Source organism: Siphateles boraxobius, unplaced genomic scaffold (assembly GCF_051911475.1).
Source record: "Siphateles boraxobius isolate OS27281-9 unplaced genomic scaffold, OSU_SipBor_1 6, whole genome shotgun sequence".
NCBI lineage: Eukaryota > Metazoa > Chordata > Actinopteri > Cypriniformes > Leuciscidae > Siphateles > Siphateles boraxobius.
The window spans coordinates 8,937,877-8,960,103 of NW_027509186.1; the positions used below are offsets into that span (position 1 = coordinate 8,937,877).

Consider the following 22,227-nt stretch of genomic DNA (forward strand, 5'->3'; position numbering starts at 1 on the left):
TTAACTGTTAAAAAACGACGAAAACATGTTACATGTTCAATTGTTCAAAGTTTGTTTGATGACAAATCGCTAAAGATGAAATTGGCCTCCCTTTCTGTCAATGTGAGTGTGCGGTTTTTTTCTTTTTCTTTTTTTTCTCTTTTTTTTCGAACGATAAGCGACTTTTGCTCCTCGATTTTCGAATGCCATTTTTGGCAGAAATTCACATCCCTAGCCATGAACGAACAAGTTATAGAAAGCTCTTCAATCCACACATCACCTGCATTCACCATGGATTTAATGTAGTAACGCTTACTGTAATCATGGTATTGTGGCAGAAATAGTTGAATCTTTTTACATTCTTCATTTCAGGGTTTGTAAAAAAATTTGAGAGTGAATTCAAGCTCTTTTCAAGTGCTTCACACTATTTCGAGCACTTCAAAGCTCTAAATTTGATCCAATTTAAACGTTATTTTTAATGTGATGACCAAAAGTGCAAATATTTAAAATCATTAAAAAAAAAGAAAGGTTTTTACGTGTTACTGTTGTTGAAAAAAGTTATTTATCTGCATCTCAACTCAAGCTCTGAGCATTACTGTCAAATGTAAATTTATAAAAAGTAAATGTAATATTATTAGTTACTGCACTTGTTAATGCAAAACGATAGTAATTTTATGATAAAGTTAACTTTCTGATTATAAAAACACCCCAGATCTGGTGCTACTGCTCTCAAATGTTACTCTGGAGCCCTGAACATGCATTGAATTTAAGGCTCTAAAACTTAATGTTGTGTATGAACAAATATCAGCTTTTCACTCTTGTGTTTTTTACAAGGGTTAAACATCCTATTACTTCTGATTTGAGGCGTAATATCAGTTTTACTCTTGAACATGAAGCCCTATTTTGAATGTGACAGGTATAAATTGTGAAACATAATCATAAACTACACCTCATGAGCTTTCTGTAGTTTTAAAGCCTATTTTAAAGAAAATATATTTTATAAAAATATTCTATGATATTATGAATATGATATTTTATATTATGATCAAGGAGAATATAGAGCTCACGCTCAAGGGAAAAAAAAATCATTTTAACATGATTCTGTGGCCCAAACTGAGCAAACATATTCAATTTGGTGCAGTGGCTGATATTTATATGGCCAAAAACTACAAGCAATTCGAATTTGATCTTAATGTAAATCAATGAGATCTTTATAACAGTATAGCTGACTACTTACATAAAATACATATAAATATCTGTTGTCAAGTCTTAGTATGATATTTAAATGCTCCGTTTTATAATCAAAGCTTTGTAGTTTTTATTGTGGAGGGGAAAACATATGTAATGCAATGATGATTGTACAAAAAAGCATTGCTGAAAAGCCTGATTATAATATCTGATGATACATTTAGAAAACATTTCTAAACAATGATGTATGGATAATAAAGTAAACTTCGAGTTGCTTCAGTCCAGTATGTTTTCATCTTGAAATATTACTAACAATATAAAAGTTATTCTTAAATTTACTACTATAAAGAAACAGTAAAGATTTCACAGCAAATAGACTTGCGTTTACTTGTTAAAAAAATAACTATTAACCAGACGGCATGTAGTAGATTTTGTACAAGTTTCAGCAAGTTGTGATCATGTCAGTATTTTTCCATATCAAATATGAAATATACAGTCTCGTGAATGTGCTAATTGTTACAATCGGGTCTCTTAAATAATGATCTGCGTAATGACAGGATTTGGCTATAACTGCTATATACAGTCAAAATGATTCAGACACCAGATATAATTGTGATATTTTTCTACTAGTGTGTGCAGGACACTATAGTTCATTTATATAAGTGAGGAGAGCAAAATAAAGTAAACTGTCTCATATTATACCCAAAAATTCTGCATACAGTGACTACCAGTAAAATTTATAAAAATTTGGGAGCAAAAAGTATTCAGACACTTTGAGCTGATCATGTTTTCCTGAAGTGTTTTTTCTTTAAATGCTCATGCGACCTTTTTACGCCACAGACTGAAGAAAATTAAACTTGCTTGCTAATTGGTTGACCTAAACTGGTATTATCTAATTGTGTAGTTAAATTTAACAGCTGACTGATATTAATCATATTTCTTTTGTGAGACAGTCGGACAGAAGGACGGACAACACCAGTGAACTTTGAGTTCTTGTCATATTTTATCACCATTTTCTAAACTATAGAGAATAAACTGTGATAATGTGAGACATGTCGAAGGTGTCTGAATAAATGTTGGTTTGACTGTATATCCACTTACCTCAGTACTGGTGCAGTTACAGTATTTGACCTTCGTATGGCAGTATAGAGTCGCGATAAGAACTGTATGTACACACACCCTAATCTGAATAAAGGTTTTAAATGTAAATACAGATGTATTAAACTCGTGTCCACATTCCTCCAGTTCAAGGCCACGTCAGGTTTAGATGTGTCAAAGCGATTGTGTGTTTGTGTTGTGCAGTGACAGCCAGAGCTTTAATAAAGTGGCGGAGCGAGTGTTACTGCGCCTGCAGGAGAAGCTGAAGGGTGTTGAGGACGGGACGGTGCTCAGCGTGGGGGGACAGGTGAACCTCCTCATCCAGCAGGCCATGGACCCCAAAAACCTCAGCCGCCTCTTCCCCGGGTGGCAGGCCTGGGTCTGACACACACACACACACACACCTGTATATGGAAATAATTTAAAGAGGAAATGCCTCATGACTGAATGTTTATCAACTCTGAATGTCCATCTATATTTAGCACTTAGCAGTAGTTGAACAGTCTGATCTGTTTTGTTAAAAGGTCGATAATGCTTCTGGAACAAATTGAAAACAAATTTTATTCAATGTCACCACAAGCTTTGAATTGTATGTATTAAATATGAATGTTTACTTAATAGATAACAATGGAATTGAAAAGAAAGAGTAAAGTTCAACAAAAAGCTCATCGCACGCATTGATGATCAAAGTTTGGTTCATGTTGTAATGTGTAACTTATACACAGTACAGATATTACTGGATACACAATAAATCACGGTAAAACTGTTCAGCTCTCACTCTGTCTATCATTTCAGTTTAAAACAAACTTTTGATAGTAAAAGATAATAGTTTCTTTTATTTAACATGTGGAAGTGCATTTGGTTAAAGTCAACAGGAAATAATTAACATTGGCCTGCCATAATATCCAATCTTGATCAAGGGTTTTCAAACATGTTTTATAAGTTTTCACACAGTATAAACGGGGTGTTATATATTAAAACTATTTATATTTATATCTATCTAGCTAATATCTTTAATTTTTTAGAAGGAAATATTTTATACGGTAGCGCATTGCTGCCATATATGTTTTTTCCCCCCACTCAATTCGGTCACCATAACGAGATGTTCCGAAAAAAGATGACGTTTTAATAATGTAACATCTCTTTATTACGACATAATTAAGTGGAAATAATATGTATGTGGCAGCAATGCGCCACCGTACTTTTACATGGGGATCATCACACTGTATATGAAAAGTTGGAAAACCCCGAATCTAGACAATCGGCTGTTTTACTCTGCTAACATTCTGGACACCCACAAAGCTTTTCCATCGAAAATACAGTTGCAACACTCACACAAAAATAAGAGAAACACACATGAACAAAAAATTGAATAAAATGATCTAAACAAAACAATATTACAAAATAATAAATTACAAAAACGTACATAAAATATAATTTACAGTATGGTGACTATATTTGAGCATAAGGTGATTAACAGAACATTTGAAGTAAATATTTGAAAGGAAATTAATAACGTATCAATAATGTACAGAAATACAATGTATAAACGCTACAGTAAAAACCTGCTTTTAGCGAGTTACAAGCACAACCAGTTTATTTCCAACGAAAGAAACCACTTCCATGAACAATATACTGTTATTTAAAGGGTTTTCGGTTCATTGGAAACATTGTAATGTTAGCGCAGGAATATGATTTCAGCAGTGTTGCTCTATTTCAATGACACGTGATTACTTTTCTAATTAATGTTTTCAACTGTCAATCATTTTCAAACATTTAAGCCACTTTGAAGCCTAGAGTGTTTCCAAACTTTGGTAAGGCACTGTATGTCTGGTATTTGTACCCCTGATAACCTCATACTGTCTCTACTGTACACCTCTGCCTGCTACAGTACTGTACAATCTCTGCTTCATTAATCAATGTGTGGGTGCAGTTAATGAAGTTATAAAGAGCGTACGAGTCAGTGGAAGGATCATTAGAGATGCTTGAGGTTCATTAGTGGCTTCATGAAGCAAACCTGCTTTAAAACAGTTGCAGAGGCTGTTACATAACTCACAAAACCACTTGTGTGTCTGTGTCTGTATGTGTGTGTGAAATTCCTCAAAAACTGACCACAAAACCCTAAAAACCACAATCTGAAAGTCTACCTAGGTCTACAGATTTTCCCAAGTTGATATTAGTATCTATCATTTATCCAAAGCTATTTCGGGAAAACAATCCTCCAGGGACAGTCCATATCGAGCCTCTCTAGAGGCATTACTCCAAACACTCCACACAAGTTGTCCCACCTAAAAACCATGTGTGTGGGGAATAAAGTGGGATATTGGAAAGTACTGAAAAACACAAACTTTGGGGTACCAGTTCAGTTTCGGCAACCAAGTTACCATCACAAATGATTAAACATTTAACTCATTGGAAGCAGTTTTGATCATATTCACACAATTGTAATGGCCTCGTCCTGGTCGATATTTAATGCTAATGTTTTGATTTATTTGCTGTTGAATGTTTGATGATCACGTTAGCTTGTGCGTATGTAACTTCTATAAGCTCCCCCTAGTTTACGCTGATCATCTTCGTCACTTGTGTTTGGATGCAGAGATGCTGTACTCTTTCAGAAGATCTGTAACAGCGCCCCCTGCTGTATAACAGTGAAAACAGGGATTGGAGGAACAACTCGTCAATGGCGGGGAAGAGTTGTGTCACAAATGACGGAAAATCTTGTCAATGGAGTTTGACCTGGTTGTTTTTGGCCGTGTTCAGCATTTCCTGGACTGAATATGAGCACTGCACTCAAAACACTAATGCGAGATTGAGGAAAGAATCAAGGCATGGGAACTTGTGGACATTTGCATTTATTCCAGTTACCTTTCAGATTTTCCAGACTAAAGCAATTCAATTCAAATCGGTCTAGACCTATCGAGACAGAGAGTAGAAATATCCAATTAAATATCAATTTTAATGATAAAAAATTAATTAATTAGCAATATACATGTATAATAAAATTATTCTAATACATTTATAATCATTCAATTTAAATTAAGTGCCAGATTTATTAAACAGGGCAAATTAGCGTGAGAATCCCATAGAAGTGCAGATGAGGGAAAGTTCTGCGGTGAATCTACTGACAATGAACCATAATGACCAACACAATCTACCAAGAGCAGCGCAAATTAACATAGATTTGCAAACAAGCAGAGCCGATGATAATCAGGTGTGGGTAATCTACTAACAATACAGGAACATCAAATTGAAAATACTGTAGCATGGCTTGCCAAACGATATGTTAGGATATCTTCGTCTTATCGTCGGCATTCAAAATACACGATTCAAAAGGCGAGTGGATAAAATTCTGTACCTTCTACCATGTCAATCGCAAAACAGGTTAAGACACGCTTTTGGGGGGTGTTAAACAATGGCGCAAATACCAGTGAATCGACTAGCGCAAACCTTAGTAAATCACGTTGCATGATTCAATTAAATATTCTCATCCCATAAATGTTTTCGTCTGAAAGGGAAACTCTTAAAATGACATATGCAATAAGGTCAGCTGCAAAAATAACTGTCCACGCCTAATTTATTAACACCAAAAGAGGGTTTGTGCTGATGCAAGCTGTTACTAAATCTGGCCCTAAATCACATATCACATCAGTTAAAGGTGCAGTGTGTCATTTTTAGCGGCATCTAGTGGTGAGGTTGCGAATTGCAACCAACAGAAGTTACGGTGGCCGTCAGGAAGTGATGTCGTCGTCGTCTGAGAAGGATAAGTTAATAAATTATGTTTACTTGATTATTCAGTATAACGATATGCAATTATGAATATTATTGTTACTTGTTCCATCATTGTGTCAGTGTTTTATTCGCTGAACTAAGCTTGCTTCCTTGCACGAAGAGCAACATAGTAACGAAACGCGTTTGTCCGTTTAGGGCCATCGTAGAAACATGTCGATGGATGTAAGGGAACCCGTGGTGTATGTCGATAGAAATGGCTCATTCTAAGGTAATAAAAACATTACGGTTCATTAAGGTCTTTATACACCACTGAAAACAGTTATGTATATGATATTGCATTTCTTATTCACATTTAAAATTCTGGAAACTGAATGTTTCTCATGATTTTGCGATGTAAAGGCCCAGATTTTTCCAGCCCATCTTCACAAGACGATCTCACATAAGAAAGAAAATCAGCTATGATGTTTAGTGAATGTTTACACATTACTTTTCCATACAGTGAATGGGGACGGACCTAAAAAACACTGACCCAACAATTGAATCGGATATTGAATGGTAGTGTTTCCTGTGCTTCTGTTAAAACGACAACAAAATCAATAAAATCCTTTTATCTGACTCGAAATAAACTTGAATTAGAATGAGATTCTCATTAAATATTGACCATTATTTTAGATATTTGATTCACATACCTGAAATAAACTTGAATTAGACCGAGATTCTCACTAAAAATTGACCATTATTTTAGATATTTGATTGCCATACCTGAAATAAACTTTAATTAGACTGAGATTTTCACTAAATATTGACCATTATTTTAGATATTTGATTCACATACCTAAATTATAGAGTCATAGTCTCACACCAGCTTCACCTGCAGGATCTCACCATCACAAAGCCGCCATAACTTTACAGGAATTAATTTTGTCATGTACATACTTGCCAAATCAGATAATAATTGGCTTAATTATTTTAAGTGTGAAAAGCCCGGTAATCTACTAGAAATAATCATTTCACAAGATTACAGTCTAACAATTTATTTAGCAGGTAGGACTTACACGTGTAAATTAAAGAATCAGGAAACAAAAGATCAATCCAAAATCCATTAGAAAAAGCATAAAAATAAGTCCAAGAAGCAATATAAAAAGCACATTTTTATGAAGATTCTCTCCTGGCTCTTTTGCCAGTCTTTCTTAAATACCCAGATCAGAAATTGAAGAAATCTGAAGGAATTAATCACTAAATCCAATTTGATCTGAACACAACCCCATGACCCCAGGGGTCACAGCTTAACCGGAGCAAAGGGTAATTTTTAATCGAGGGTAGATTTTACACAAGAAAAGCACAACAGTTTCCCTGCTTTAAATCTTTATCATGATCTGCCGTGCTGGTACGTGTCCACCACAGAATAAAACACTTTAAAAGATAATTGCGACTTTTTATCTCACAATTGCGAGTTTACATCTCGTAATTCTGACTTTATTTCTCACAATTGTGTGATATAAAGTCAGAATTGTGTGATATAAACTCGAAATTGCGTGATATAAATTCAGAATTGCGTGATATTAACTCGCAATTGCGTGATATAAAGTCAGAACTGTGATTTAATATCACGCAATTCTGACATCTTTTCTCAGAATTGTGAGCTATAAAAATTCTCAATTGCGAGTTATAGTCCAATTCTAAGGGAAAAAATACTTTTTTTTCTCAGAATTGTGACTTTATATCACACAATTCTGACTTTATATCTCCCAGTTGCGTGTTATAAAGTCAGAATTGCGAGATATAAACATGCATTTCTGAAAAAAAGTTGTAATTGCGAGGAAAAAAGTCACAATTGTGAGATTAAAAGTCGCAATTACCTTTTTTATTCTGTGGCGGGAACAAGCTTATATAGGTGTGGGAATGAAATCATTGTATCAATCACACATACACTTTTAAACTGATCCCAAACATGAAGGAGAAAATCAAACTCACTCAGTTTACTATATATGAGCGTAAAGACATTCGGAGTGGCAGAACATAAACAATCTCCCCTACAGTCTTTGCCCAGTGGAATGTGAAACCAGGTTTTTATTGTTTAATTGTGCGGTTTTTGGTTTCTGAAGTTCCTGAATACAGTCCATGGCAGAAAACTACCTTACAAAAAGGGTTGTAATCGTAGTGCATACTGCTTGTGTGCTATATAACAAGTCTTCTGAAGCCATTACAATCGCAATTATTTGACCTCAACAGCATCCCTGCCCATTTACTGTCATTGTACGAAAAAAGACAAGAGCCAAACATCTTCATTATACAGGTTTCAAACAACACAAAGGTGAGTACTTTATGACATATTTCATTTCATTTTTGAGTGAAATATTGCTTTCAAAGGCAACATCTAAAAAAGCCTCTAGATGTGAACAGTACTTTACTTCATTGGGCCATGAACCTCATTTAAACCATTGCTGATTTCCAGTAGCTTTACAGACACAATTATATTGAAGACTAAGAATAAAAAGAGCAGCATACTTTAAAGTGAAGTACAGGGTAATGTTGATGCTCCACTGTAATGTGCGATACTCATATTTTGGCACTTTTATTTCTGATTACAATAAAAGTCACATGTATAATCATGACGACTCCATCGTTCAGTAGTTTTGTCCAGCTTGAAAAGTTCAAACTGCCGTAAAAAGTGTCCAGAAATGTTTAAATCCTGGCGTCTTGATCTTAGAGAAACTCACTCACTCACCCAGAGCTGTGACTGAGTTCCCTTCAGCCCTGTTCTCCATCGACGCCTGACGTCACTTGATGCGGTGGCGCACCAGCGAGGACTCGTCCGTGATCTCTCCGTCCCGGTGGCATCGGCAGGGCAGGATGAGCAGGATGAGGAGTGCGATCAGAACCACTGCACAAATGCCCATCAGAGCGTATGCGATCACCCACATCATCGGCTCCCTGAGAGACACGCCGCTGGTGCAGTCTGACGCTACGCCCTCGGCTAGGAACGGCCCGGCGATCTCTGCTAATGATACACCGCCGTTTTCTGTTTGGAGGACAGGAGAGGGATATACACCGAGAACCAGAACCAAGATGACTTCAGTAACACGCTAGTCCACTCAAACAAACATTCCTGAGGCCATTTGAGCTGTTAATCCCAAAGTATACTCCGGTTTCTACATGCACGTCAAGACGGTGGTTCCCAACCCTGGTCCTGAAGTTCATTGTTTAAATTAATACATTGTACATTTATGAAATGCATAACTAAGACAGTCACCTCTGATAACATCACTCTAAACTGTAATGTGGGCTCATGCATTTTCTGTAAAGCTGCTTTGAAACGATGTGTATTATGTAAAGTGCTATACAAATAAATGTGAATTGAAAAGAAATGAAGGTTTTTGAGGAAAACATTCCAGGATTTTTCTCCATATAGTGACTTCAACAGTTATTAACGGGTTGAAGGTCCACATGTCAGTTTCAGTGCAGCTTTAAAGATCTCTACACAATCCCAGCCGAGGAATAAGAGTCTTATTTTGCCAAACATTCGGCCATTTTCTAAAAAAAATAAAAAACATTTATGTACTTTTTAACCACAAAAGCTTGTCTTGCACTAGATCTGCGATGCGTCACACATTACGTAATCACATTTTTTTTTGTTGAAAATGACCGATGGTTTGGCAAAATAAGACTCTTATTCCTCGGCTGGGATCGTGTAGAGATCTTTGAAGCTGCTCTGAAACCCGTTGGACCCCGTTGAAGTCACTATATGGAAAACAATCCTGGATTGTTTTCCTCAAATTCCTTAATTCCTATTCAACTGAAGAAAGAAAGACATGAACATCTTGGATGACGTCGGGGGTGAGTAAATTATCAGGACATTTTAATTCTGAATTGAACTACAAGTTACTTGAACAATTTTTGTTCGCTCTGCAAAAACCCAATGGGATTTCGGATTATTGCAGAAAATAATTTCTGTGACCAACAAAAGCTTATGATTCTTACACGTTTTGTTCATCATGATAGTCTTCATAAAGAACTTTTATGAATTATTTATGAATTTTGAAGACTGAATACAATCTTCAGAAGAGGTAAGTGTACGCTCTGCACCACGATGAGTGGTTTGAGCGTGGCTAGAGACAATGAGGCTGAGAAAGCCTGTTATTTAAAAACTTTTATTTTTAATATTTTGTTGTATGAACATCTGAACATGCAAAATATCACAAGAAAGAACAAACCCTTTGCTTGAACAGCTTCCTGCATTCTTATTACTGATGAAGCTATTGATGTATTTTATGTCATAGAATACAACGTGAAAATATCTTGGGCTTCTGTTCACCACCGACAACTCATTTCTGGGTTTTGGCCTACAAAAATATGTCATCCCTGCAGCACTCAATATAAGCACATATATAAGGACTAAAATAAGCAGCATTAAAAGCCAATCCAAACACAAACAGTTTTCAGTTTGTGTTTGGATTGGCTTTTAATGCTGCTAATTTTAGTCCTTTATTTGGTCTAAGGATAAACTTTTAACACATCAGTGGCCTACTGGGCACTAGATCACTCTAGAAGACCCCTGCCTTTCTTGCTCTTTAACACTTTAAAGGTGCAGTGTGTAAAATTTATGAAGATCTATTGTCAGAAATGCATTATAAAATACATAACTATGTTTTGAGTGGTGTATAACGACCTTAAAAAAATGAACCCTTATGTTTTTATTACTTTAGAATGAGCCATTACGATCTACATACACCACAGGTCCCCGTACACATTAAGGCCCTGTCCCAAATGGCACACTTCATGTGGACTTTCGGTCTCGTGGACTTAAATTGAGCCTACGAGTCCGTAGGCCGTCCCATTCATCATTTTAACGCTCTGAAGTGTGCTCAGCAGCGCCCCCCTTTGTACCCTTGAAGCGTTCTTCTGCGAAGCCCACATGGATGCAGGCTCACACACTTTAACTACCCAGGAATCCTTGCGAAAGGCCAATCAGACAACAGATGGGAGGAGATTTCGCTCACGTGCAATTGTTAACATGGCTGAGAAGAAAATATTTAAGTGTAAGTAGCCTATCATTACGGTTTTTGTGACCTAGATGTACATTTGACCAGTTATTACCTACAGTTTATACAAACATTATGGTCATCGACCAGTAGTTGATGTCTCAAACATAGGATAATAATAGCGTGCTGAATAATACGATCGCATTATGATTCATTATGCGTGATGATCGACTTTGTCCGAAAATACCTCTCAATGGGCCCTCGTGGACTCGCGTCAAGGGCCCTATAGGTCTGCACTACATGACGTCACCAGAGTGTGCCATTTGGGACAGGGCCTAAGTCGCCATTTTGCACCACCATGTTTCTACAGTAGCTCTACACGGACAAACTTCTCTACAGAGCGCGTTTCGTCACTCTGTTGTTTTTCTTCTTCTTCGTTGGTGTTTTTAGAGGCAACATGCTCTCTACGTTGAATATGCACAAAGCAGAAGTAGTAACGTTAGTAGTGAAATTTGAACAAATGGAGAACCACACACATTATTTTGCACACGAGCCGATAGAGTGTCAATCTTCATCGGCAAAGAAAAGAAAACGTGATGGAGCCAGTCGAAGTCGGGACAGACAACAGCAGAAATCCGTATTAACATCTTTTGTGGCTTTTCCCCGAAATAAAAACAAAAATATATTTTAAAATAAAAACAACGGTGAAGTTGCTTGTTTTCTGCTGGACAGGTAAGTTAGTCCAACTTTAGCAATGTAACGTTAATTGAAAACTGTTGTTTGGTTTCTTTAACTACAAAATGGGCATAATCATAGCGAGAAGTAACGTTTTTCCGTTTTTCAATGTTGAAAAATGTCATTGGATTGTATTTTCATGTAACAGAACCGTGTATCAATCAAGTGACCAAAAATGCTTACTTTCAGAATTTGCATAAATAAAGTTTAACTTATTTGTTGGCATTGCTTCGCTAGTGTGCAAACTAGCTAAAGTCAGCGAATAAGACACTGACACAATGTCTCAGACCGCTAGATGCCGCTAAAATCTACACACTGCACCTTTAAATTAAATAGACTCTTGTAGCAGACAGCTGATCCTAAATGTAGCTGTGGCACATCTTTGAGGCTTCCAAACCCCCGTGTCTACTTGTGTCCCACCTACCTGCACATGTGCTAACAGCAAAGCCCACCCTCTTTTGTGCACGGTCAAATATGACGTAGAAGCCCTCCATCACAGTGGCTCCAATGACTAAGCCATTGGCTGAAGGGGAGACTCCGAACCGGAAACAGTCCAATGTCCCGTCAATATCTGTGACTGGCTGGACGTACAGCTGCGGAGAGAAAACTGAAGTCAAAAGAAGATCTGCAAGCTATGTACAATCTCAGTTTCTGTTCAATTTAAGAAAATATGCAACGTCAACACATCAAAAACCACAAAAGTAAATCATGGAGCCTGAGGGTCCTGTGTACAAGCAGGGGTGCCGTAACGGGACGATTCCCCCCACCATTGGAAAGCGAAACAAATGTTTGGTAAGAGATTGTAATCCTGAAAATTGACTACTTCAAACCAATGTTATTAATATACTAGCAGAGTTCTTATTAATATTTTGAAATAGCTTTTATTTTTACACTTCAGTTTTCTTTAGAATTTTATGAGCTCTTGTCGTTTTTATTAGTCTTTGTTTTAAATATAACAGAGACACTGAAATCAAAATAATTTAATCTTTAAGGATAGTCCTGACCTGTGGGTGGATGGTGATGCGAAAGGACTGGCTGGTGTTCGTTGCTCTGAGGTAGATTGAGAGTTTGGGAAAAAGCATCCATGGTGATTCTCCTCTCATCCAACACGCAAGCTTGGTGCCGTCAAAAAATCCAGTGGAGAAATCCTTAATCTAGGAGAGCAGGAGAAAGCAGGGTTACATTCAATGCTCCCACTTTATATTAAGTGGCTTTAAGTACTATGTACTTACATTGAAACTTATAATTTTATACAATGGACTTATTGTGTACATACATGTTTTTACATTGTACTTATATTTTAAAAATACCTGCATGTAATTACAGCTGTAATTAATGTATATAATTACATTTGTAATTACACTGTTAACCTTCCCTTATATCTTAACCCAGCCTTAAACCGACCCATACCACCACACCTGACCCTAACCATACCCGTATCACTCCTCAATAGCAGCACAAGTGTTTTACAATAAAACATCAACACATAAAGTACATTGTACATATTTTTCAATGTATGTGCATTATACTTAAAGCCACTTAATATAAAGTGGGACCCATCCAATCAATTGTAACTGAGGAGTCGTTTTAGAGTAGACTAGAACCCCTTAAATAAGCACAAAATTTGTGCTTCTTAGGTAAATAATTTGCCAAACAAGGAAGATCATACCAATGATGTTTGCATAATAGCCTCCACCACAGCACTAAACACATTTCCAGGAAGTCGCAGTAGAGTCGTCCCACTATCCACAATGGCTTTATCCGAGTTGTACTGAACAAAATGACCAAAGGGAGAGAAAGATCAATCAAAAACAAGATCACTACATTCTTATCGCTGGCGTATATTTTATCGAATGCTGTAGTTACTCCACTGGCAGACATGAAAGTTACAACTTCAACTCACCCTTGGCTCAATTCCAGTAATTATCAATGTGTTTTTCTAAAACGATGGACTCGATTTTCTGGTTGAATTTATTTAATTTTTTGGGCTAGACTGTGTCATGTACCTCTTTGCAATCTAGGTTTAAATTTTGGTCTCCAACTTCAAGCTTCAAGACTTCCACTTGATAGTACCACTCTTCCAGGATTGGCGTGTACCAAACTGAACCCCGGTACAAGGTTGGCTCAACTCCTCCCATGATCTGAAACGCAACACAAAGACATAGACGCATATCATCTTTCCTTTGTTTATAATAAGAATCTTCCAAGATATTAAAGTCCCCCTGTGGTGAAAATAAAGCTTTTAATGTTGTATAAATGTCTTTGATGTGTTTTTAATACGCTTTAAGTTAAATCATGTGTAAATTCATAAGTCGACACCATTGCTGAATATTTTCTCCTTAAAACTGCAGTGAATCAAAGACAGTCTCAAAAACACGGTTTGAAATCGCTGGTGTTTCTGACGTCACAAACTACCTTGTAACCAATCAGATCATCGTGTGATCGTCAACGAGTGGATCTCTGAGCTGAGTGAGTGAGTGGAGGCGGGGCTCATTTGCATATTCATTGAACCACATATAATAAATGAGGCAAGGGTGTAGAGTTACATTCAAGCTATTTTAAGGCATGATGAAAAAAGGAAAAAAAACATTTAAAAATGTAATTTTGGTGATCAAATATTAGTTTTAAGGAATACAATTATTGACTACAGGTGGACTTTAAAGTTTCATGCACAAAAAGATATTTTAAGGCATGAAGAAAAGTTTAAATATGTAATTTTGGTGATAAAAATAAAATTGACTTCAGGGGGACTTAAACAATGGCTACTCTTGATCTAAATGAAGGCAAGAAACTACGGGTGAATACGGGTTCAATTTAACTAATAGATATCAACATACTTTCTCCAGTTGATTAGACACATCAAGACAATTGTTTTGTATTGCAGGTTTTCTGAAATGTTACATTTAAACATGAAAATAGGGCATTATCTAAATAAATATGTATACATCTTGAGAACAGAAATCTGAACTTTGAATTTTGAATCTGGCTTTATCCAAAGGTTTTTACAGAGGGGATTTTTCGATATCTCTTTTCATCACCCCATAAACCAGAAAATACTGTCAACAGCCAGAAAAAGTGTCCTGACTTAAATCTTTTTCACACTCAGGTAAAGTCCCTTTTTCTTTTATTAAAATATTTAGTTAAGTGCTGGTCTTCATTGCTACGTTTTCAACTCCACTATACAAAATTATTAAAGTATTTGTTGTTCATTTATCGGTTTAAGTTTAATTCTTCTTTTCTGCTTGACAGCAAAAGTTATCAAAAGTCTCTGTATAAATAATTAAATAAGTATAAATGAATACAAAATTATTTTATTTATAAATAAATAAAAATTCCGAAGGGAAAAACTATTTTTGACAGAAAAGGTATCATCCGAATCCCCAGGTTCTCTTTTTTTTAAGTAACAATAATATATTTGTGAATCTACAGTATCTATTTCCTTATATTTAAGAATATTAGATCAAGCAAAAGATAATCAAAATACATTCAAATGAAGATAAAACTGACTAGATCTGGCATTTGACTTCTGCAAATAGCATCTAATTAAGAGGCTAGTCAAATATTTCCAAAAGGCTTTGGACATAGTTCAGCAGTGGACACAGGACACCCCTCTTCCCATCTGCTCCTCTCTGCGGGACACGTGGCCGTCTCTTCTTCCAGCGCTCCCGTATTGCTAACAGAATGTGCTGGCAGCAGGGGGCTCTCTTTAGCTTAATTAGATTCTCACTAACGAGACGCCGTCCTATAGGAGGCAGCGGAGGTGTGAGACACAGAGCTTATTATGTTTCTTGAGTAGCACTGAGAAACCCAATCTCATCTGTCCTTGAGAGAGAGAGTAAACGGGTCTGATTTATGAGAGCAGGAATCCTGAATGCTACTTACAGCACAATGTTCTCAAATGTTTTACCAGGGGCCACTTGTGATCAGGGTCTCTGATTTTGTAGACAATGGGCTCAAACTCTGGTCCAATCTTCAGATTTGTTCCAATGTCCATAGAGACTGCTGCTGCTTGTATGAATACACTTTTCAGTCTAATATTGTGGTGCTGTCTATAATAATCTATTTCTAATAAACCTACACATAAACAGTCTCTTCTTGCAGTTCTTGGGCAGAATAAGCTTTACCGAACATTTTCTATCATTTAAAGTCCCCCTTTTGGAGAAAATCAAGTTTTTAATGTTGTTTATATGGCTATGTGGTGTTTTTAATATGCTTTAAGATAAATCATGTGTAAATTCATAAGTCAACACCATTGCTGAGTATTTTCTCCTTAAAACTGCAGTGAACCAAAGACACTTTTGGTGTTTCTGACGTCACAAACTACCTTGTAACCAATCAGATCAACGTGTGATCGTCAACGAGTGGATCTCTGAGCTGTGTGAGTGAGTGGAGGCGAGGCTCATTTGCATATTCATAGAACCGCGTATACTAAGTGAGGCAAGGGTGTAGAGTTACACCGTGTCCTAACCAGACGCGATAAGATTGCAGCGACAAATAATTTGTCTGTCCACACTAGACGCGACTCAACTGCGAGATGCATCAAAATCAATCAAAATCCACAGCCAATCAGAACAGCGTGTGGGAGGAGTCTCGTGTGCAAGTGCACAGCACCAGAGAGTCATCTTGACGGCACTCGCAAGTAGGCTACATAATCAAATTCACAAATATTACACCATTTAAACATTATTAAACATACATAGGCTGAGTTACAGAAACAATCTTTGTCAAATAATACACTTGTTTGTTCACAGTTTGAACTTTCTTGTTTCCATTTGTTTCATTTCAAGATCTGAGGTGAATTATCCATTGTTGCTTTTACAGCTACAAATCTGGGAGCACTAAATGATATTTAAAGTCACATTGCATGCTTTAACATTAAATAAAGCACATAAACAGTACCTGAGATTACCATTGCCACATTTTGTGTTTGTTGTTCCAGCCACGACGTCACAGAAAAATAGAAACAGTTTCTAAAATAGAATCGTCGCGTGTCGCAGTCGCGGCACTTGTAGTTAGGACACGGTGTTACATGGAGAAATTGTTTTCAAGTTAAAAAAGTTTAAAAATGTAATTTTAGTGATCAAAGATGAGTTTTAAGAGATCAAATTATTGACTACAGGGGGATTTTAACAATTTTAAAAACATTGTTGCTTAACTCAACATGCTTTCCATCATATTAACATTAATAAGTTATTTAACATATTTTGTTTCCCTAAGTTAGAAACATTACCAAAAGTATGCTAATAAAAAAATAACATTTCATTAAAAAAAATGAATTAAAGTTATATAGTGTTGGCAAAACTAAAACAACTGTTGCCATAAGTATTTTTGTGATATTACCAAAGACAGTAACATTTATTTTATAGAGGAAGTTAATGTTTTGTGACTAAATTAATAAATATTACCAGAGATACTTAATTTTGAAACTTATTTCATATGAAAATTGATTTGTTTTCATGTTAACATAAACAAATTGGTGCACACACAATAGCAGTTCAATCCTAGTATTTGGATTAATTTTGTACTAATTTGGATAGTATATTTTTGCAGTTCAATGTAAGACTGCTTCAGGTTTGGTACACACCAAGCTGCCGCCCGCCGGGTCAGCTGTAGTGCTGGCTGAGACTCCTGCTCCGCACATCTGGAGAGAAAACACATCTGGAATCCCAGTCTGCCGCACAACAGAGTTGAAGAAGGGTTCCACTGACGGGTCGGGCTGAGAGGAGAAAAATACAAAATGCATCTTATTTAAGGAGCTCCAAGTATTTTCAGAATCATATAATCCTGATAGTCTGAATCCAAATGGTCCCACTTTATATTAAGCGGCCCTAATACCTGTGAACTTACATGATAACTACATGTGTATAGTATGTAACTACGGTGTAACTACAAATTGGTACATAGGCCTAATATCTACAGTTGTAATATTTGTGTATCTACACATATGTAACAACCCACAGAATGTGCAAGTCAAAAGTGTAACAACACTTTTTTCACTTCAGTAAGTACAGGTGTAACATGAATTATTAACTACATTTCGTAACAACATGTATTTGCAAAAGTTTTTAATATAAAGTGGGACCGTCCATCAAAAAATACCAAGGTACTTGTACATGTCAAAATATCTGTTACACTGCTTTGAAACCAACACAAATATTCTATTTGGAAAAAACTGTCACTTAATAATAGATTAATATTAATAATATTGATTAATAATCAATAATAGCAAATATACAACTACCTTATTATTGTGTTCATTAGTAGAGTACATAAGCCATTATCAAACTCAAAACATCATTGACGTTTGAGGATCTGGGCCACACCTTTGTGACATTTAACTTACACATAACAACCATAGCAGAGCAAAATCAAACAGTTTGCACACAGTGTTAACGTAACACTCCTTTTATAAATAAAACACCTATGTAACACCATCATGTGACTTACCCGAACCAGTAGAGGATAAGCAAGTCCAAGAATTCCCTGCCAGTTGATTCCAGGCAGAAAGAAGCCTTCTGAGGTGAGGATTGCAGCTATGTTGATGGTGATGGCACCACTGGGCCCTTTAGGAATGGTGATGAGGTCAGTTCCCAGTTCCCCCTCCCATTCTCCCTGAGTGTATTTTACTGCAACTGCTCTCCCAATGCTCTGATATGTACTGGAACTGAGCAAACCATCATAACATTAGTTTATCACTTATGCACTACAAACATAATTCACTAACAAACATTAAAAGACTGGAATTAATGAATGTAAGTTTTGTTTGGATGCTTTGTTATAAAACAGTGTGATGTAGTTGTGAGGTGTTTTGATCTTACAGTGAACTGTTATAGTAGTGTGTGATGTAGGGATGTGATCTTACAATGCTCTGTTATAGTAGTGTGTGATGTAGGGATGTGATCTTACAGTGCTCTCTTATAGCAGTGTGTGATGTAGGGATGTGATCTTACAGTGAACTGTTATAGTAGTGTGTGTGTGGGGATGTGATCTTACAGTGCTCTGTTATAGTAGTGTGTGTGTGGGGATGTGATCTTACAGTGCTCTCTTATAGTAGTGTGTGATGTAGGGATGTGATCTTACAGTGCTCTGTTATAGTAGTGTGTGATGTAGGGATGTGATCTTACAGTGAACTGTTATAGTAGTGTGTGTGTGGGGATGTGATCTTACAGTGCTCTGTTATAGTAGTGTGTGATGTAGGGATGTGATCTTACAGTGCTCTGTCATAGTAGTGTGTGATGTAGGGATGTGATCTTACAGTGCTCTGTTATAGTAGTGTGTGTGTGTAGGGATGTGATCTTACAGTGATCTGTTATAGTAGTGTGTGTGTGGGGATGTGATCTTACAGTGCTCTGTTATAGTAGTGTGTGATGTAGGGATGTGATCTTACAGTGCTCTGTTGTAGTAGTGTGTGATGTAGGGAAGTGATCTTACAGTGCTCTCTTATAGAAGTGTGTGATGTAGGGATGTGATCTTACAGTGAACTGTTATAGTAGTGTGTGTGTGGGGGGATGTGATCTTACAGTGCTCTGTTATAGTAGTGTGTGATGTAGTGATGTGATCTTACAGTGCTCTGTTATAGTAGTGTGTGTGTGGGGATGTGATCTTACAGTGCTCTCTTATAGTAGTGTGTGATGTAGGGATGTGATCTTACAGTGAACTGTTATAGTAGTGTGTGATGTAGGGATCTGATCTTAAAGTGCTCTGTTATAGTAGTGTGTGATGTAGGGATGTGATCTTGCAGTGATCTGTCATAGTAGTGTGTTATGTAGGGAAGTGATCTTACAGTGCTCTGTTATAGTAATGTGTGATGTAGGGATGTGATCTTACAGTGCTCTGTTATAGTAGTGTGTGTGTGTGTGTGTGTGTGTGTGTGTGTGTGTGTGTGTGTGTGTGTGTGTGTGTGTGTGTGTGTGTAGGGATGTTATCTTGCAGTGCTCTTATAGTAGTGTGTGATGTAGGGATGTGATCTTACAGTGCTCTGTTATAGTAGTGTGTGATGTAGGGATGTGATCTTACAGTGAACTGTTATAGTAGTGTGTGATGTAGGAATGTGATCTTACAGTGCTCTGTTATAGTAGTGTGTGATGTAGGGATGTGATCTTACAGTGCTCTGTCATAGTAGTGCGTGATGTATGGATGTGATCTTACAGTGCTCTGTTATAGTAGTGTGTGACGTAGGGATGTGATCTTTCAGTGCTCTGTTATAGTAGTGTGTGACGTAGGGATCTGATCTTAAAGTGCTCTGTTATATTAGTGTGTGATGTAGGGATGTGATCTTACAGTGCTCTGTCATAGTAGTGTGTGATGTAGGGATGTCATCTCACAGTGCTCTGTCATAGTAGTGTGTGATGTAGGGATGTGATCTTACAGTGCTCTGTTATAGTAGTGTGTGATGTAGGGATGTGATCTTACAGTGCTCTGTTATAGTAGTGTGTGATGTAGGGAATTGATCTAACAGTGCTCTCTTATAGTAGTGTGTGATGTAGGGATGTGATCTTACAGTGAACTGTTAAGGTAGTGTGTGTGTGGGGATGTGATCTTACAGTGCTCTGTCATAGTAGTGTGTGATGTAGGGATGTGATCTTACAGTGCTCTGTCATAGTAGTGTGTGTGTGGGGATGTGATCTTACAGTGATCTGTTATAGTAGTGTGTGTGTGGGGATGTGATCTTACAGTGCTCTGTTATAGTAGTGTGTGATGTAGGGATGTGATCTTACAGTGCTCTCTTATAGTAGTGTGTGATGTAGGGATGTGATCTTACAGTGAACTATTATAGTAGTGTGTGTGTGGGGATGTGATCTTACAGTGCTCTGTCATAGTAGTGTGTGATGTAGGGATGTGATCTTACAGTGCTCTGTCATAGTAGTGTGTATTGTAGGGATGTGATCTTACAGTGCTCTGTTATAGTAGTGTGTGTGTGGGGATGTGATCTTACAGTGCTCTGTCATAGTAGTGTGTGATGTAGGGATGTGATCTTACAGTGCTCTGTTATAGTAGTGTGTGTGTGGGGATGTGATCTTACAGTGCTCTGTTATAGTAGTGTGTGATGTAGGGATGTGATCTTACAGTGCTCTGTTATAGTAGTGTGTGTGTGGGGATGTGATCTTACAGTGCTCTCTTATAGTAGTGTGTGATGTAGGGATGTGATCTTACAGTGCTCTGTTATAGTAGTGTGTGATGTAGGGATGTGATCTTACAGTGAACTGTTATAGTAGTGTGTGTGGGGGGATGTGATCTTACAGTGCTCTGTTATAGTAGTCTGTGATGTAGGGATGTGATCTTACAGTGCTCTGTCATAGTAGTGTGTGATGTAGGGATGTGATCTTAAAGTGCTCTGTCATAGTAGTGTGTGTGTGGGGATGTGATCTTACAGTGATCTTTTATAGTAGTGTGTGTGTGGGGATGTGATCTTACAGTCCTCTGTTATAGTAGTGTGTGATGTAGGGATGTGATCTTACAGTGCTCTGTCATGGTAGTGTGTGTGTGGGGATGTGATCTTACAGTGCTCTGTTATAGTAGTGTGTGAAGTAGGGATGTGATCTTACAGTGCTCTGTCATAGTAGTGTGTGATGTAGGGATGTGATTTTACAGTGCTCTGTTATAGTAGTGTGTGTGTGTAGGGATGTGATCTTACAGTGCTCTGTCATAGTAGTGTGTGATGTAGGGATGTGATCTTACAGTGCTCTGTTATAGTAGTGTGTGATGTAGGGATGTGATCTTACAGTGCTCTGCTGTAGTAGTGTGTGATGTAGGGAAGTGATCTTACAGTGCTCTCTTATAGTAGTGTGTGATGTAGGGATGTGATCTTACAGTGAACTGTTATAGTAGTGTGTGTGTGTGGGGATGTGATCTTACAATGCTCTGTTATAGTAGTGTGTGATGTAGTGATGTGATCTTACAGTGCTCTGTTATAGTAGTGTGTGTGTGGGGATGTGATCTTACAGGGCTCTCTTATAGTAGTGTGTGATGTAGGGATGTGATCTTACAGTGAACTGTTATAGTAGTGTGTGATGTAGGGATCTGATCTTACAGTGCTCTGTTATAGTAGGGTGTGATGTAGGGATGTGATCTTGCAGTGCTCTGTCATAGTAGTGTGTTATGTAGGGAAGTGATCTTACAGTGCTCTGTTATAGTAATGTGTGATGTAGGGATGTGATCTTACAGTGCTCTGTTATAGTAGTGTGTGTGTGTGTGTGTGTGTGTGTGTGTGTGTGTGTGTGTGTGTGTGTGTGTGTAGGGATGTCATCTTGCAGTTTTCTGTTATAGTAGTGTGTGATGTAGGGATGTGATCTTACAGTGCTCTGTTATAGTAGTGTGTGATGTAGGGATGTGATCTTACAGTGCTCTGTTATAGTAGTGTGTGTGTAGGGATGTGATCTTACAGTGCTCTGTTATAGTAGTGTGTGATGTAGGGATGTGATCTTACAGTGCTCTGTCATAGTAGTGCGTGATGTAGGGATGTGATCTTACAGTGCTCTGTTATAGTAGTGTGTGACGTAGGGATGTGATCTTACAG

General features: G+C 37.3%; 2 protein-coding genes across 3 annotated transcripts in view; one reads left to right on the top strand and one right to left on the bottom strand.

Annotated features, from left to right (window-relative positions):
* atm (ATM serine/threonine kinase) overlaps window positions 1-3,031 on the top strand; it is an 82,715-nt gene extending 79,684 nt beyond the window's left edge. Inside the window, exon 62 of the mRNA XM_077207614.1 lies at window positions 2,470-3,031. Coding sequence (XP_077063729.1) covers window positions 2,470-2,650 — 181 coding nt within the window. The 3' untranslated portion in view covers window positions 2,651-3,031. The remainder of the gene's footprint in view (window positions 1-2,469) is intronic.
* Window positions 3,032-7,012: 3,981 nt separating this feature from the next.
* The window catches only part of bace2 (beta-secretase 2), a 30,658-nt gene continuing 15,443 nt past the window's right edge, over window positions 7,013-22,227 (bottom strand). The window contains exons 3-10 of one of the 2 annotated variants that reach the window (XR_013195898.1): window positions 18,159-18,375; window positions 17,296-17,427; window positions 13,718-13,852; window positions 13,381-13,482; window positions 12,716-12,865; window positions 12,136-12,304; window positions 7,724-9,016; window positions 7,013-7,464 (exon numbers count right to left, since the gene is read on the bottom strand). Coding sequence is in view for 1 of the 2 variants with exons in the window: in XM_077207617.1 (XP_077063732.1) it covers window positions 8,775-9,016; window positions 12,136-12,304; window positions 12,716-12,865; window positions 13,381-13,482; window positions 13,718-13,852; window positions 17,296-17,427; window positions 18,159-18,375 (1,147 nt within the window). In the remaining variant the exon portion in view is untranslated. Of the gene's footprint in view, window positions 9,017-12,135; window positions 12,305-12,715; window positions 12,866-13,380; window positions 13,483-13,717; window positions 13,853-17,295; window positions 17,428-18,158; window positions 18,376-22,227 lie in introns of both variants that reach the window. The other variant, XM_077207617.1, reaches the window with a different exon arrangement.